We start from the raw sequence: 17,745 nt of genomic DNA, 5'->3' as shown, positions 1-17,745 counted from the left end.
AATCTGTTTTCTTTTCTTTTTTTCTGCTCGTTTTTTTTCTTTGCCTCCCCTTTATTTGGAATTTTTCTTTGCCTCCTGTAGGAAGTTGGCTCTGTATGTGCTATTTCAAAGTAAGGAATAGCATGCACAGAGTCCAAGGGTTCCCCTTAGAGGTAAGATAGTGGTAAAAAGAGATAATACTAATGCTTTATTTTGTGGTAGTGTGGTCGAGCAGTAGGCTTATCCAAGGAGTAGTGTTAAGTATTTGTTGTACATACACATAGACAATAAATGAGGTACCCACACTCAGAGACAAATCCAGCCAATAGGTTTTGTATAGAAAAATGTTTTCTTAGTTTATTTTAAGAACCACAGGTTCAAATTTAACATGTTATATCTTGGTTGAAAGGTACTGCAGGTAAGTACATTAGGAACTTTGAATCATTTCAATTGCAGGTATACTTTTCAAGTTATTCACAAATAGCTATTTTAAAAGTGGACACTTAGTGCAATTTTCACAGTTCCTGGGGGAGGTAAGTTTTTGTTAGTTTTACCAGGTAAGTAAGACACTTACAGGGTTCAGTTCTTGGTCCAAGGTAGCCCACCGTTGGGGGTTCAGAGCAACCCCAAAGTCACCACACCAGCAGCTCAGGGCCGGTCAGGTGCAGAGTTCAAAGTGGTGCCCAAAACGCATAGGCTTCAATGGAGAGAAGGGGGTGCCCCGGTTCCAGTCTGCCAGCAGGTAAGTACCCGCGTCTTCGGAGGGCAGACCAGGGGGGTTTTGTAGGGCACCGGGGGGGACACAAGCCCACACAGAAATTTCACCCTCAGCGGCGCGGGGGCGGCCGGGTGCAGTGTTAGAACAAGTGTCGGGTTCGCAATGGAAGTCAATGAGAGATCAAGGGATCTCTTCAGCGCTGCAGGCAGGCAAGGGGGGGCTTCCTCGGGGAAACCTCCACTTGGGCAAGGGAGAGGGACTCCTGGGGGTCACTTCTGCAGTGAAAGTCCGGTCCTTCAGGTCCTGGGGGCTGCGGGTGCAGGGTCTTTTCTAGGCGTCGGGACTTAGGTTTCAGAGAGTCGCGGTCAGGGGAAGCCTCGGGATTCCCTCTGCAGGCGGCGCTGTGGGGGCTCAGGGGGGACAGGTTTTGGTACTCAGTCGTAGAGTAGTCCGGGGGTCCTCCCTGAAGTGTTGGTTCTCCACCAGCCGAGTCGGGGTCGCCGGGTGCAGTGTTGGAAGTCTCACGCTTCTTGCGGGGAGATTGCAGGGTTCTTTAAAGCTGCTCCTTTGGATAAAGTTGCAGTCTTTTTGGAGCAGGTCCGCTGTCCTCGGGAGTTTCTTGTTGTCGAAGCAGGGCAGTCCTCAGAGGATGCAGAGGTCGCTGGTCCCTTTGGAAGGCGTCGCTGGAGCAGAGTTCTTTGGAAGGCAGGAGACAGGCCGGTGAGTTTCTGGAGCCAAGGCAGTTGTTGTCTTCTGGTCTTCCTCTGCAGGGGTTTTCAGCTAGGCAGTCCTTGTTGTTGCAGGAATCAGATTTTCTAGGGTTCAGGGTAGCCCTTAAATACTAAATTTAAGGGCGTGTTTAGGTCTGGGGGGTTAGTAGCCAATGGCTACTAGCCCTGAGGGTGGGTACACCCTCTTTGTGCCTCCTCCCAAGGGGAGGGGGTCACAATCCTAACCCTATTGGGGGAATCCTCCATCTGCAAGATGGAGGATTTCTAAAAGTCAGAGTCACCTCAGCTCAGGACACCTTAGGGGCTGTCCTGCCTGGCCAGTGGCTCCTCCTTGTTATTCTCATTATTTTCTCCGGCCTTGCCGCCAAAAGTGGGGGCCGGTGGCCGGAGGGGGCGGGCAACTCCACTAGCTGGAGTGTCCTGCGGTGCTGTGACAAAGGGGTGAGCCTTTGAGGCTCACCGCCAGGTGTTACAGCTCCTGCCTGGGGGAGGTGTTAGCATCTCCACCCAGTGCAGGCTTTGTTACTGGCCTCAGAGTGACAAAGGCACTCTCCCCATGGGGCCAGCAACATGTCTCTGGTGTGGCAGGCTGCTGGAACTAGTCAGCCTACACAGACAGTCGGTTAAGTTTCAGGGGGCACCTCTAAGGTGCCCTCTGGGGTGTATTTTGCAATAAAATGTACACTGGCATCAGTGTGCATTTATTGTGCTGAGAAGTTTGATACCAAACTTCCCAGTTTTCAGTGTAGCCATTATGGTGCTGTGGAGTTCGTGTTTGACAAACTCCCAGACCATATACTCTTATGGCTACCCTGCACTTACAATATCTAAGGTTTTGTTTAGACACTGTAGGGGTACCATGCTCATGCACTGGTACCCTCACCTATGGTATAGTGCACCCTGCCTTAGGGCTGTAAGGCCTGCTAGAGGGGTGACTGACCTATACTTGCATAGGCAGTGAGAGGCTGGCATGGCACCCTGAGGGGAGTGCCATGTCGACTTACTCGTTTGGTTCTCACTAGCACACACAAGCTGGCAAGCAGTGTGTCTGTGCTGAGTGAGAGGTCTCCAGGGTGGCATAAGACATGCTGCAGCCCTTAGAGACCTTCCTTGGCATCAGGGCCCTTGGTACTAGAAGTACCAGTTACAAGGGACTTATCTGGATGCCAGGGTCTGCCAATTGTGGATACAAAAGTACAGGTTAGGGAAAGAACACTGGTGCTGGGGCCTGGTTAGCAGGCCTCAGCACACTTTCAATTGTAAATATAGCATCAGCAAAGGCAAAAAGTCAGGGGGCAACCATGCCAAGGAGGCATTTCCTTACACAACCCCCCCCCCCCCCCCCCAAACGAAAGAGGATGAGACTAACCTTTCCCAAGAGAGTCTTCATTTTCTAATTGGAAGAACCTGGAAAGGCCATCTGCATTGGCATGGGCAGTCCCAGGTCTGTGTTCCACTATAAAGTCCATTCCCTGTAGGGAGATGGACCACCTCAACAGTTTTGGATTTTCACCTTTCATTTGCATCAGCCATTTGAGAGGTCTGTGGTCAGTTTGAACTAGGAAGTGAGTCCCAAAGAGGTATGGTCTCAGCTTCTTCAGGGACCAAACCACAGCAAAGGCCTCCCTCTCAATGGCACTCCAACGCTGCTCCCTGGGGAGTAACCTCCTGCTAATGAAAGCAACAGGCTGGTCAAGGCCATCATCATTTGTTTGGGACAAAACTGCCCCTATCCCATGTTCAGAGGCATCTGTCTGCACAATGAACTGCTTCGAATAATCTGGAGCTTTTAGAACTGGTGCTGAGCACATTGCTTGTTTCAGGGTGTCAAAGGCCTGTTGGCATTCCACAGTCCAGTTCACTTTCTTGGGCATTTTCTTGGAGGTGAGTTCAGTGAGGGCTGTCACAATGGATCCATATCCCTTCACAAACCCCCTGTAATACCCAGTCAAGCCAAGGAATGCCCTGACTTGAGTCTGGGTTTTTGGAGCTACCCAGTCCAGAATAGTCTGGATCTTGGGTTGGAGTGGCTGAACTTGGCCTCCACCTACAAGGTGGCCCAAGTAAACCACAGTTCCCTGCCCTATCTGGCATTTGGATGCCTTGATAGAGAGGCCTGCAGATTGCAGAGCCTTCAAAACCTTCTTCAGGTGGACCAGGTGATCCTGCCAGGTGGAGCTAAAGACAGCAATATCATCAAGATAAGCTGTGCTAAAGGACTCCAAACCAGCAAGGACTTGATTCACCAACCTTTGGAAGGTGGCAGGGGCATTCTTTAAACCAAAGGGCATAACAGTAAACTGATAATGCCCATCAGGTGTGGAGAATGCTGTTTTCCTCTTTTGCTCCAGGTGCCATTTTTATTTGCCAGTACCCTGCTGTCAAGTCAAAGGTACTTAAGAATTTGGCAGCACCTAATTTGTCTATGAGCTCATCAGCTCTAGGAATTGGGTGGGCATCTGTCTTGGTGACAGAATTAAGACCTCTGTAGCCCACACAAAACCTCATCTCTTTCTTTCCATCTTTGGTGTGAGGTTTGGGGACTAAGACCACTGGGCTAGCCCAGGGGCTGTCAGAGCGCTCAATTACTCCCAATTCCAGCATCTTGTGGACTTCCACCTTGATGCTTTCCTTAACATGGTCAGACTGTCTAAAAATTTTGTTTTTGACAGGCATGCTGTCTCCTGTGTCCACATCATGGGTACACAGGTGTGTCTGACCAGGGGTTAGGGAGAAGAGTTCAGGAAACTGTTGTAGGACTCTCCTACAATCAGCTTGCTGTTGGCCAGAGAGGGTGTCTGAGTAGATCACTCCATCTACTGAGCCATCTTTTGGGTCTGATGACAAGATCAGGGAGAGGTTCACTCTCTGCCTCCTGATCCTCATCTGTTACCATCAACAGATTTACATCAGCCCTGTCATGGAAGAGCTTAAGGCGGTTCACATGGATCACCCTCTTGGGGCTCCTGCTTGTGCCCAGGTCCACCAGGTAGGTGACCTGACTCTTCCTTTCTAGCACTGGGTAAGGGCCACTCCATTTGTCCTGAAGTGCCCTGGGAGCCACAGGCTCCAGAACCCAGACTTTCTGCCCTGGTTGGAACTCAACCATTGCAGCCTTTTGGTCATACCAAAACTTCTGGAGCTGTTGGCTGGCCTCAAGGTTTTTGGTTGCCTTTTCCATGTACTCTGCCATTCTAGAGCGAAGGCCAAGTACATAGTCCACTATGTCCTGTTTAGGCTCATGAAGAGGTCTCTCCCAGCCTTCTTTAACAAGAGCAAGTGGTCCCCTTACAGGGTGACCAAACAGAAGTTCAAAGGGTGAGAATCCTACTCCCTTCTGTGGCACCTCTCTGTAAGCGAAAAGCAGACATGGCAAGAGGACATCCCATCTCCTTTTGAGCTTTTCTGGGAGCCCCATGATCATGCCTTTTAATGTCTTGTTGAATCTCTCAACTAAGCCATTAGTTTGTGGATGGTATGGTGTAGTGAATTTGTAAGTCACCCCACACTCATTCCACATGTGTTTTAGGTATGCTGACATGAAGTTGGTACCTCTGTCAGACACCACCTCCTTAGGGAAACCCACTCTGGTAAAGATACCAATGAGGGCCTTGGCTACTGCAGGGGCAGTAGTCGACCTAAGGGGAATAGCTTCAGGATACCTAGTAGCATGATCCACTACTACTAGGATATACATATTTCCTGAGGCTGTGGGAGGTTCTAGTGGACCAACTATGTCCACACCCACTCTTTCAAAGGGGACCCCCACCACTGGAAGTGGAATGAGGGGGGCCTTTGGATGCCCACCTGTCTTACCACTGGCTTGACAGGTGGGGCAGGAGAGGCAAAACTCCTTAACCTTGTGGGACATATTGAGCCAGTAGAAGTGGTTGACTAACCTCTCCCACGTCTTGGTTTGTCCCAAATGCCCAGCAAGGGGAATATCATGGGCTAAGGTCAGAATAAACTCTCTGAACGACTGAGGCACTACCACTCTCCTAGTGGCACCAGGTTTGGGGTCTCTGGCCTCAGTGTACAGGAGTCCATCTTCCCAATAGACCCTATGTGTTCAATTTTTCTTGCCCTTGGACTCTTCAGCAGCTTGCTGCCTAAGGCCTTCAAGAGAGGGACAGGTTTCTTGTCCCTTACACAGCTCCTCCCTTGAGGGTCCCCCTGGGCCTAAGAGCTCAACCTGATAAGGTTCAAGTTCCAAAGGCTTAGTTCCCTCAGAGGGCAGAACTTCTTCCTGAGAAGAGAGGTTCTCTTTTTCTGACTGTGTTGCAGTTGGTTTCCCAACTGACTTTCCTTTTCTCTTGGTAGGCTGGGCCTTTCTTCCAGATTCCAGCTCTACTTTTTCACCCTGTGCCTTGCATTGTGCTCTTGTTTTTACACACACCAGTTCAGGGATACCCAGCATGGCTGCATGGGTTTTTAGTTCTACCTCAGCCCATGCTGAGGACTCCAGGTCATTTCCAAGCAGACAGTCTACTGGGATGTTTGAGGAGACCACCACCTGTTTCAGGCCATTGACCCCTCCCCATTCTAAAGTTACCATTGCCATGGGATGTGCTTTAGTCTGATTGTCAGCGTTGGTGACAGTATAGGTTTTTCCAGTCGGGTATTGGCCAGGGGAAACCAGTTTCTCTGTCACCATGGTGACACTGGCACCTGTATCCCTCAGGCCCTCTACACTTGTCCCATTAATAAAGAGCTGCTGCCTGTATTTTTGCATGTTAGGCGGCCAGGCAGCTAGTGTGGCTAAATCCACCCCACCCTCAGAGACTAGAGTAGCTTCAGTGTGGACCCTGATTTGCTCTGGGCACACTGTTGATCCCACTTGGAGACTAGCCATTCCAGTGTTACCTGGATTGGAGTTTGGAGTGGAACCTTTCTTGGGACAGGCCTTGTCTCCAGTTTGGTGTCCAGGCTGATTACAGCTACGACACCAGGCCTTTTTGGGATCAAAGTTTTTACCCTTGTACCCAGGATTGTTTTGTGAAGAGGCTCTGGGCCCACCCTCCTGTGCAGGTTTTTGGGGGCCTGTAGAAGACTCTTTACTATTTTTATTTTTGGCTGTCTCACCACCTTTCCCTTGGGGAGGTTTTGTGACCCCTTTCTTTTGGTCACCCCCTGTGGAAGTTTTGGACACCCTTGTCTTGACCCAATGGTCCGCCTTCTTTCCCAATTGTTGGGGAGAAATTGGTCCTAGGTCTACCAGATGCTGATGCAGTTTATCATTGAAACAATTACTTAACAGGTGTTCTTTCACAAATAAATTGTACAGCCCATCATAATTACTTACACCACTGCCTTGAATCCAACCATCTAGTGTTTTTACTGAGTAGTCTACAAAGTCAACCCAGGTCTGGCTCGAGGTTTTTTGAGCCCCCCTGAATCTAATCCTATACTCCTCAGTGGAGAATCCAAAGCCCTCAATCAGGGTACCCTTCATGAGGTCATAAGATTCTGCATCTTTTCCAGAGAGTGTGAGGAGTCTATCCCTACACTTTCCTGTGAACATTTCCCAAAGGAGAGCACCCCAGTGAGATCTGTTCACTTTTCTGGTTACACAAGCCCTCTCAAAAGCTGTGAACCATTTGGTGATGTCATCACCATCTTCATATTTAGTTACAATCCCTTTGGGGATTTTCAACATGTCAGGAGAATCTCTGACCCTAGTTATGTTGCTGCCACCATTGATGGGTCCTAGGCCCATCTCTTGTCTTTCCCTTTCTATGGCTAGGATCGGTCTTTCCAAAGCCAATCTTTTGGCCATCCTGGCTAACTGGATGTCCTCTTCACTGGAGTTATCTTCAGTGATTTCAGAGTTGTTGGTCCCTCCTGTGAGGGAACCAGCATCTCTGACTATTATTTGTGGAGTCAGGGCTTGAGAAGCCCTGCTCTCCCTAAGTAGGACTGGAGGGGGGGGGAATTTCCCTCCAAGTCACTATCTTCATCCTCTGTGTTGCCATCCTCATAGGGGTTGGCTTTTTCAAACTCTGCCAAAAGCTCCTGGAGCTGTACTTTGGTAGGTTTGGAGCCCATTGCTATTTTCTTTAGTTTACAGAGTGACCTTAGCTCTCTCATCTGTAGATGGAGGTAAGGTGTGGTGTCGAGTTCCACCACATTCACATCTGTGCTAGACATTTTGCTTCTAAAAGTTGGAATACTTTTTAAGAATCTAAAACTGGTTCTAGAATCTAATTCAAACTTTTACAAACTTTTAAACTCTAAAAGAAATGCTAAACAGGATCTAACACAAGGCCCTAGCAGGTCTTTTAAGAATTTAGATTACTTTTCAAATTGCAAAAATCAATTTCTAATGACAATTTTGGAATTTGTCGTGTGATCAGGTATTGGCTGAGTAGTCCAGCAAATGCAAAGTCTTGTACCCCACCGCTGATCCACCAATGTAGGAAGTTGGCTCTGTATGTGCTATTTCAAAGTAAGGAATAGCATGCACAGAGTCCAAGGGTTCCCCTTAGAGGTAAAATAGTGGTAAAAAGAGAATACTAATGCTCTATTTTGTGGTAGTGTGGTCGAGCAGTAGGCTTATCCAAGGAGTAGTGTTAAGCATTTGTTGTACATACACATAGACAATAAATGAGGTACACACACTCAGAGACAAATCCAGCCAATAGGTTTTGTATAGAAAAATATCTTTTCTTAGTTTATTTTAAGAACCACAGGTTCAAATTTAACATGTAATATCTTGTTTGAAAGGTATTGCAGGTAAGTACATTAGGAACTTTGAATCATTTCAATTGCAGGTATACTTTTCAAGTTATTCACAAATAGCTATTTAAAAAGTGGACACTTAGTGCAATTTTCACAGTTCCTGGGGGAGGTAAGTTTTTGTTAGTTTTACCAGGTAAGTAAGACACTTACAGGGTTCAGTTCTTGGTCCAAGGTAGCCCACCGTTGGGGGGTTCAGAGCAACCCCAAAGTCACCACACCAGCAGCTCAGGGCCGGTCAGGTGCAGAGTTCAAAGTGGTGCCCAAAACGCATAGGCTTCAATGGAGAGAAGGGGGTGCCCCGGTTCCAGTCTGCCAGCAGTTAAGTACCCGCGTCTTCGGAGGGCAGACCAGGGGGGTTTTGTAGGGCACCGGGGGGGACACAAGCCCACACAGAAATTTCACCCTCAGCGGCGCGGGGGCGGCCGGGTGCAGTGTTAGAACAAGTGTCGGGTTCGCAATGGAAGTCAATGAGAGATCAAGGGATCTCTTCAGCGCTGCAGGCAGGCAAGGGGGGGCTTCCTCGGGGAAACCTCCACTTGGGCAAGGGAGAGGGACTCCTGGGGGTCACTTCTGCAGTGAAAGTCCGGTCCTTCAGGTCCTGGGGGCTGCGGGTGCAGGGTCTTTTCCAGGCGTCGGGACTTAGGTTTCAGAGAGTCGCGGTCAGGGGAAGCCTCGGGATTCCCTCTGCAGGCGGCGCTGTGGGGGCTCAGGGGGGGACAGGTTTTGGTACTCAGTCGTAGAGTAGTCCGGAGGTCCTCCCTGAGGTGTTGGTTCTCCACCAGCCGAGTCGGGGTCGCCGGGTGCAGTGTTGCAAGTCTCACGCTTCTTGCGGGGAGATTGCAGGGTTCTTTAAAGCTGCTCCTTTGGATAAAGTTGCAGTCTTTTTGGAGCAGGTCCGCTGTCCTCGGGAGTTTCTTGTCGTCGAAGCAGGGCAGTCCTCAGAGGATGCAGAGGTCGCTGGTCCCTTTGGAAGGCGTCGCTGGAGCAGAGTTCTTTGGAAGGCAGGAGACAGGCCGGTGAGTTTCTGGAGCCAAGGCAGTTGTTGTCTTCTGGTCTTCCTCTGCAGGGGTTTTCAGCTAGGCAGTCCTTCTTGTTGTTGCAGGAATCTGATTTTCTAGGGTTCAGGGTAGCCCTTAAATACTAAATTTAAGGGCGTGTTTAGGTCTGGGGGGTTAGTAGCCAATGGCTACGAGCCCTGAGGGTGGGTACACCCTCTTTGTGCCTCCTCCCAAGAGGAGGGGGTCACAATCCTAACCCTATTGGGGGAATCCTCCATCTGCAAGATGGAGGATTTCTAAAAGTTAGTCACCTCAGCTCAGGACACCTTAGGGGCTGTCCTGACTGGCCAGTGGCTCCTCCTTGTTATTCTCATTATTTTCTCCGGCCTTGCCGCCAAAAGTGGGGGCCGGGGCCGGAGGGGGCGGGCAACTCCACTAGCTGGAGTGTCCTGCGGTGCTGTGACAAAGGGGTGAGCCTTTGAGGCTCACCGCCAGGTGTTACAGCTCCTGCCTGGGGGAGGTGTTAGCATCTCCACCCAGTGCAGGCTTTGTTACTGGCCTCAGAGTGACAAAGGCACTCTCCCCATGGGGCCAGCAACATCTCTCTAGTGTGGCAGGCTGCTGGAACTAGTCAGCCTACACAGACAGTCGGTTAAGTTTCAGGGGGCACCTCTAAGGTGCCCTCTGGGGTGTATTATGCAATAAAATGTACACTGGCATCAGTGTGCATTTATTGTGCTGAGAAGTTTGATACCAAACTTCCCAGTTTTCAGTGTAGCCATTATGGTGCTGTGGAGTTCGTGTTTGACAAACTCCCAGACCATATACTCTTATGGCTACTGTAGGAAGTTGGCTCTGTATGTGCTATTTCAAAGTAAGGAATAGCATGCACAGAGTCCAAGGGTTCCCCTTAGAGGTAAAATAGTGGTAAAAATAGATAATACTAATGCTCTATTTTGTGGTAGTGTGGTCGAGCAGTAGGCTTATCCAAGGAGTAGTGTTAAGCACTTGTTGTACATACACATAGACAATAAATGAGGTACACACACTCCGAGACAAATCCAGCCAATAGGTTTTTATATAGAAAAATATCTTTTCTTAGTTTATTTTAAGAACCACAGGTTCAAATTCTACATGTAATATCTCATTTGAAAGGTATTGCAGGTAAGTACTTTAGGAACTTCAAATCATCAAAATTGCATGTATACTTTTCAAGTTATTGACAAATAGCTGTTTTAAAAGTGGACACTTAGTGCAATTTTCACAGTTCCTGGGGGAGGTAAGTTTTTGTTAGTTTTACCAGGTAAGTAAGACACTTACAGGGTTCAGTTCTTGGTCCAAGGTAGCCCACCGTTGGGGGTTCAGAGCAACCCCAAAGTCACCACACCAGCAGCTCAGGGCCGGTCAGGTGCAGAGTTCAAAGTGGTGCCCAAAACACATAGGCTAGAATGGAGAGAAGGGGGTGCCCCGGTTCCGGTCTGCTTGCAGGTAAGTACCCGCGTCTTCGGAGGGCAGACCAGGGGGGTTTTGTAGGGCACCGGGGGGGACACAAGTCCACACAGAAATTTCACCCTCAGCAGCGCGGGGGCGGCCGGGTGCAGTGTAGAAACAAGCGTCTGGTTTGTAATGGAAGTCAATGGGAGATCTAGGGATCTCTTCAGCGCTGCAGGCAGGCAAGGGGGGGGTTCCTCGGGGAAACCTCCACTTGGGCAAGGGAGAGGGACTCCTGGGGGTCACTCCTCCAGTGAAAGTCCGGTCCTTCAGGTCCTGGGGGCTGCGGGTGCAGGGTCTCTCCCAGGTGTCGGGACTTTGGGTTCAAAGAGTCGCGGTCAGGGGAAGCCTCGGGATTCCCTCTGCAGGCGGCGCTGTGGGGGCTCAGGGGGGACAGGTTTTTGTACTCACAGTCTTAGAGTAGTCCTGGGGTCCCTCCTGAGGTGTTGGATCTCCACCAGCCGAGTCGGGGTCGCCGGGTGCAGTGTTGCAAGTCTCACGCCTTTTGCGGGGAGCTTGCAGGGTTCTTTAAAGCTGCTGGAAACAAAGTTGCAGCTTTTCTTTGGAGCAGATCCGCTGTCCTCGGGAGTTTCTTGTCTTTTCGAAGCAGGGGCAGTCCTCAGAGGATGTCGAGGTCGCTGGTCCCTTTGGAAGGCGTCGCTGGAGCAGGATCTTTGGAAGGCAGGAGACAGGCCGGTGAGTTTCTGGAGCCAAGGCAGTTGTCGTCTTCTGGTCTTCCTCTGCAGGGGTTTTTCAGCTAGGCAGTCCTTCTTCTTGTAGTTGCAGGAATCTAATTTTCTAGGGTTCAGGGTAGCCCTTAAATACTAAATTTAAGGGCGTGTTTAGGTCTGGGGGGTTAGTAGCCAATGGCTACTAGCCCTGAGGGTGGGTACACCCTCTTTGTGCCTCCTCCCAAGGGGAGGGGGTCACAATCCTAACCCTATTGGGGGAATCCTCCATCTGCAAGATGGAGGATTTCTAAAAGTCAGAGTCACCTCAGCTCAGGACACCTTAGGGGCTATCCTGACTGGCCAGTGACTCCTCCTTGTTGCTTTCTTTGTTCCCTCCAGCCTTGCCGCCAAAAGTGGGGGCCGTGGCCGGAGGGGGCGGGCAACTCCACTAAGCTGGAGTGCCCTGCTGGGCTGTGACAAAGGGGTGAGCCTTTGAGGCTCACCGCCAGGTGTTACAGCTCCTGCCTGGGGGAGGTGTTAGCATCTCCACCCAGTGCAGGCTTTGTTACTGGCCTCAGAGTGACAAAGGCACTCTCCCCATGGGGCCAGCAACATGTCTCTAGTGTGGCAGGCTGCTGGAACCAGTCAGCCTACACAGCTAGTTGGTTAAGTTTCAGGGGGCACCTCTAAGGTGCCCTCTGTGGTGTATTTTACAATAAAATGTACACTGGCATCAGTGTGCATTTATTGTGCTGAGAAGTTTGATACCAAACTTCCCAGTTTTCAGTGTAGCCATTATGGTGCTGTGGAGTTCGTGTTTGACAAACTCCCAGACCATATACTCTTATGGCTACCCTGCACTTACAATGTCTAAGGTTTTGTTTAGACACTGTAGGGGCACAGTGCTCATGCACTGGTACCCTCACCTATGGTATAGTGCACCCTGCCTTAGGGCTGTAAGGCCTGCTAGAGGGGTGTCTTACCTATACTGCATAGGCAGTGAGAGGCTGGCATGGCACCCTGAGGGGAGTGCCATGTCGACTTACTCATTTTGTTCTCACTAGCACACACAGGCTTGTAAGCAGTGTGTCTGTGCTGAGTGAGGGGTCTCTAGGGTGGCATAAGACATGCTGCAGCCCTTAGAGACCTTCCTTGGCACCAGGGCCCTTGGTTCTAGAAGTACCAGTTACAAGGGACTTATCTGAATGCCAGGGTGTGCCAATTGTGGATACAATGGTACATTTTAGGTGAAGGAACACTGGTGCTGGGGCCTGGTTAGCAGGGTCCCAGCACACTTCTCAGTCAAGTCAGCATCAGTATCAGGCAAAAAGTGGGGGGGTAACTGCAACAGGGAGCCATTTCTTTACAGCTACCCTGCACTTACAATGTCTAAGGTTTTGTTTAGACACTGTAGGGGTACCATGCTCATGCACTGGTACCCTCACCTATGGTATAGTGCACCCTGCCTTAGGGCTGTAAGGCCTGCTAGAGGGGTGACTGACCTATACTTGCATAGGCAGTGAGAGGCTGGCATGGCACCCTGAGGGGAGTGCCATGTCGACTTACTCGTTTGGTTCTCACTAGCACACACAAGCTGGCAAGCAAGTGTCTGTGCTGAGTGAGAGGTCTCCAGGGTGGCATAAGACATGCTGCAGCCCTTAGAGACCTTCCTTGGCATCAGGGCCCTTGGTACTAGAAGTACCAGTTACAAGGGACTTATCTGGATGCCAGGGTCTGCCAATTGTGGATACAAAAGTACAGGTTAGGGAAAGAACACTGGTGCTGGGGCCTGGTTAGCAGGCCTCAGCACACTTTCAATTGTAAACATAGCATCAGCAAAGGCAAAAAGTCAGGGGGCAACCATGCCAAGGAGGCATTTCCTTACACCTCCCCTTTATTTGGAATGTTTCTTTAATTGTTTTTCTTGCATGTTATACCCATTATAGCACTTTCTCTTATGTTTTTACTTCTCTTTTTCACAGTGCTTTCTCATGTCAAATTTTATTACTCAACGTTTCTGAGAAGCAAAACATTAGATGAATTGTTCAAACAAAACTGGCTTGAATGTAGTAAATGCCAGTTTCTAGCCTATTTTTGTATGTATTTGGTGCTTTGCAGCTGAATATAATGCAGCCCATATTCAAATAAGAAGTCTATTGGGGAAAAAAGGTGGAAATGCTTTTATAAAAGCCCATGTCTTTGGGGTGTCCTGGATTCAGTTTTCTCGTAAAAATGTCAGACAAAATAAGGTCAGTAAATAGAGTAATGACGTAGCAGATTGAATGTTCTGGAGAACGTGAAGGGGGAAGGAGAGGAGAAATCAAGATGGGAAACCTGCATGAAAATGATCGTAGCCATTAGAAAACCTATTGCACAAGTGAAATTCCCACCCCCCCCCTTTTTTTTTTTTTTTTTTTATTACTACAGAATATAATACATTTATGCTTTCATTGCCCTACTTCAGCCACTTTTTGTTCATGTTAACTAACTGGCGAAATGCTGTTTGTATGCATCACTTTATCCTCTTGCGTTTCTAACATTTTAACAATAGATCTAGGGTGTATTATGCATTTGTAGAAGTTAAATTCATATTCATTGAATCCATATCCTTAAATTCTGACATTCACCGTTCTTTCCTGGATCCACATTTAGCATTCTTGGATTAAGGGCAGTCATAATGCAGGCCTTTATAAGCTCATAGCTGACAAACTCTCGCTGACTGAATTCGTAACTTTACCATCCATCTGCTCTTAGTTTATTCCAATGTATGATGTGCTGATTAAAGAAAATGTTTTCAATAGAGGTAAATCACTCTAAAATATTTCTTAATTTTATTCCTCCAAACAGCAAATGGAAAGGCGATAACAGTAGTGTCAACTGTTTGTGTATCAGTCCAGATGGAAAAATGTTGCTTTCGGCTGGTCGAACCATTAAGCTGTGGGATTTGGAGACCAAAGAAGTCTACAGAGTATGTTTCCTTTGCTAAGTACTTCTGCTTCTGGCAATTATGTACGCTATAAGTGTTGTAGATCAGCCTGATGTGATTAATTAAATGATCTAAAATGTGAAGTGTACCAACTGTTACATTCAGTATAGTTTTCGTATGTCCGGTCAGTCATTTTCTGATTGAACTAACCTGTGCTATACAGCCAGCCATTAAAGGGCTAGTTGAGGTACTAAACCATTACCATAATTTAGAAAAACGTTTCCTGAAAGAGTAGGTGCTGATTAAGTTGTTCAGCTCCAAAGGTCTGGGGTCCAGCGAGCTCTACAAGTAGCTCTTTCCCTTAACGTTTTTCTACATTGGCAGCTGAGCAGTTGAGGTACAGCTGAAGTAATACGCATTTGTAATGCAGTAGATCTTGCATTTGTTTGAGTTGGATCTATTGGCGTTGTAAACTCACAACTGGACTTTTCTTGCCACACAGATTGGTCAACCCTGCCTCATAATTTTCTCTTCCTGCCACAATTCCAATGGCCCTGCATATTACTAAAGCACTTCCATATACCTTACGCTTTCTGCACCCAAAAATGAGTGTTGCCATTTAGAGTTGCTGGCTGGCTAAGGCAATTCCCCCAAAAAAGACAAGAGAGCCACGGAGGAGTAACAAAATAAATAAACTATAAGGGTCAGCCAAACATATCAGGAGTGTTCAAACAGTCATAATGTAATAAGGATTTTAAGGTGGTTTGAATCATTGTCATAATTGCAATAAGGAGAGATTTATAAAACATACAATTATCATGTAAACCCAATTAAAAACCTTTCACAGAAATAAACTTTTGGCATTAGACTGTAGTGCTCAGAATAGCCCCCAGAGGACACCGTAATGAAAGTAGCATTTGTAAGAAACAAGGTCATGTAGTCCTAGTTATCCCCTAGGGGGCATGCCCACATGAAAAGAAATGGCAGAAAATAATTCACTGTAACCATATACTTAGCACCTGGAGGGCATAGCACATTCCACATTTTTATGGCTAGCAGGCCTACTGCAATGAAATTGCATACAAGGCCAAAAACACAAACTACTCCCAGCTGTAAAACAAAAAAATATGAGTGCTTAAAAACACTGAATGGTGGGAGGGATTATTTTGGAGGGGGGGGGGGGTCCAGAAATAATGTAGACAAAGCACATTGTTGTGAGAGTTTGTGTTGTGGTCCCATTGTCCTAGGACCACCACAGGCTGAGTTATGAACAGAAATGTTTTCTAAAAGTAATGGCCTGAAAAGCATTATGGGGCGAGTTCCCAGAGTGCAGTGAATATTGTAGCATCTGCTCTCGCTGTCAGGAGAACCGCTTTGAGAATTTGTGTGTTTTTTGTAAACCATTTATCAATTACATAGCTTTGCGAAAACTTTGGAGGTTAAAGGGGAGAGCCAAAAGAAATGAGTGATAAGGTAAGGGTGAACAACGTGTAGAAAGCTGACCTGGTATGTGGTGAACACCTATGGTGATATTACCTTGGACGGCGTCTAGGAAGCCAGGGCTTTCTAAAGGTAGCTGTGGATGAGCAGCCAAGACGTGGCTAGGTGAGATGCATGGCTTATGCAATACTACTGCAGTCACACAGCACTTACACACACGAAAGAACCACACAGTGTTAGACAAATAAAGGTGATTTATTATGGTAACACAAATGCTAAAACACTGTATAGGCAATACTTCACTAGCAGGTGAGTAAAAACACTATTATTTACACATTAGACGTTAGGAATTGGCGTAGAAAGCAATAGAAAACAGTGAAATATCCCAAAATAAAGTCCCTAGGGGGAGACCAAACTACACTTTCTAAGTAAGTGGAATGCGAAAGTCAGTCCCCACCCAAAGAAATGGAATCCGTAGAGGGGAGCTGGAACAACTAGGAACCCGAAAAGGTAAGCACCAGAGTGCCACCCAGCAACCGAGAGAAGACGCAAGTACCTGGTTTTTCCCCAAACCCACAGGTCAACTTTATAAAAGGACTGTTGTAAGGAAATGCCTCCTTGGCATGGTTACCCCCTGACTTTTTGCCTTTGCTGATGCTATGTTTTGAATTGAAAGTGTGCTGAGGCCTGCTAACCAGGCCCCAGCACCAGTGTTCTTTCCCTAACCTGTACTTTTGTATCCACAATTGGCACACCCTGACATCCAGATAAGTCCCTTGTAAATGGTACCCCTGGTACCAAGGGCCCTGATGCCAAGGAAGGTCTCTAAGGGCTGCAGCATGTCTTATGCCACCCTGGAGACCCCTCACTCAGCACAGACACACTGCTTGCCAGCTTGTGTGTGCTGGTGAGAACAAAATGAGTAAGTCGACATGGCACTCCCCTCAGGGTGCCATGCCAGCCTCTCACTGCCTATGCAAGTATAGATAAGTCACCCCTCTAGCAGGCCTTACAGCCCTAAGGCAGGGTGCACTATACCATAGGTGAGGGCACCCGTGCATAAGCACTGTGCACCTACAGTGTCTAAGCAAAACCTTAGACATTGTAAGTGCAGGGTAGCCATAAGAGTATATGGTCTGGGAGTCTGTTTTACACGAACTCCACAGCACCATAATGGCTACACTGAAAACTGGGAAGTTTGGTATCAAACTTCTCAGCACAATAAATGCACACTGATGCCAGTGTACATTGTATTGTAAAATGCACCACAGAGGGCACCTTAGAGGTGCCCCCTGAAACCTTAACCGACTATCTGTGTAGGCTGACTGGTTCCAGCAGCCTGCCACAACCGAGACATGTTGCTGGCCCCATGAGGAGAGTGCCTTTGTCACTCTGAGGCCAGTAACAAAGCCTGCACTGGGTGGAGATGCTAACACCTCTCCCAGGCAGGAGCTGTCACACCTGGCGGTGAGCCTCAAAGGCTCACCCCTTTGTGCCAGCACGGCAGGACACTCCAGCTAGTGGAGTTGCCTGCCCCCTCCAGCCACGGCCCCCACTTTTGGCGGCAAGGCCGGAGAAAATAATGAGAAAAACAAGGAGGAGTCACTGACCAGTCAGGACAGCCCCTAAGGTGTCCTGAGCTGAAGTGACTCTAACTTTAAGAAATCCTCCATCTTGCAGATGGAGGATTCCCCCAATAGGATTAGGGGTGTGACCCCCTCCCCTTGGGAGGAGGCACAAAGAGGGTGTACTCACCCTCAGGGCTAGTAGCCATTGGCTACTAATCCCCCAGACCTAAACACGCCCTTAAATTTAGTATTTAAGGTCTTCCCTGAACCTAAGAATTTAGATTCCTGAAACTACAAGAAGAAGACTGCTGAGCTGAAAAACCCCTGCAGAGGAAGAACAGAAGACACCAACTGCTTTGGCCCAAGACTTACCGGCCTGTCTCCTGCCTTCCAAAGAAACCTGCTCCAGAGACGCTTTCCAAGGGACCAGCGACCTCTGAATCCTCTGACTGCCCTGCTTCAAGAAAGACAAACTCCCGAGGACT

General features: G+C 48.3%; 1 protein-coding gene across 1 annotated transcript in view; it reads left to right on the top strand.

Annotated features, from left to right (window-relative positions):
* Positions 1-17,745, top strand: part of WDR43 (WD repeat domain 43) — a 462,775-nt gene that overhangs the window by 61,801 nt on the left and 383,229 nt on the right. The window contains exon 4 of the mRNA XM_069236209.1: positions 14,174-14,294. Coding sequence (XP_069092310.1) covers positions 14,174-14,294 — 121 coding nt within the window. The remainder of the gene's footprint in view (positions 1-14,173; positions 14,295-17,745) is intronic.

This window comes from Pleurodeles waltl, chromosome 5 (genome assembly GCF_031143425.1).
Source record: "Pleurodeles waltl isolate 20211129_DDA chromosome 5, aPleWal1.hap1.20221129, whole genome shotgun sequence".
Classification (NCBI taxonomy): Eukaryota; Metazoa; Chordata; class Amphibia; order Caudata; family Salamandridae; genus Pleurodeles; species Pleurodeles waltl.
The sequence above is the reverse complement of the archived record's forward strand: the minus strand, read 5'-3'. Positions and strand labels throughout refer to the sequence as shown.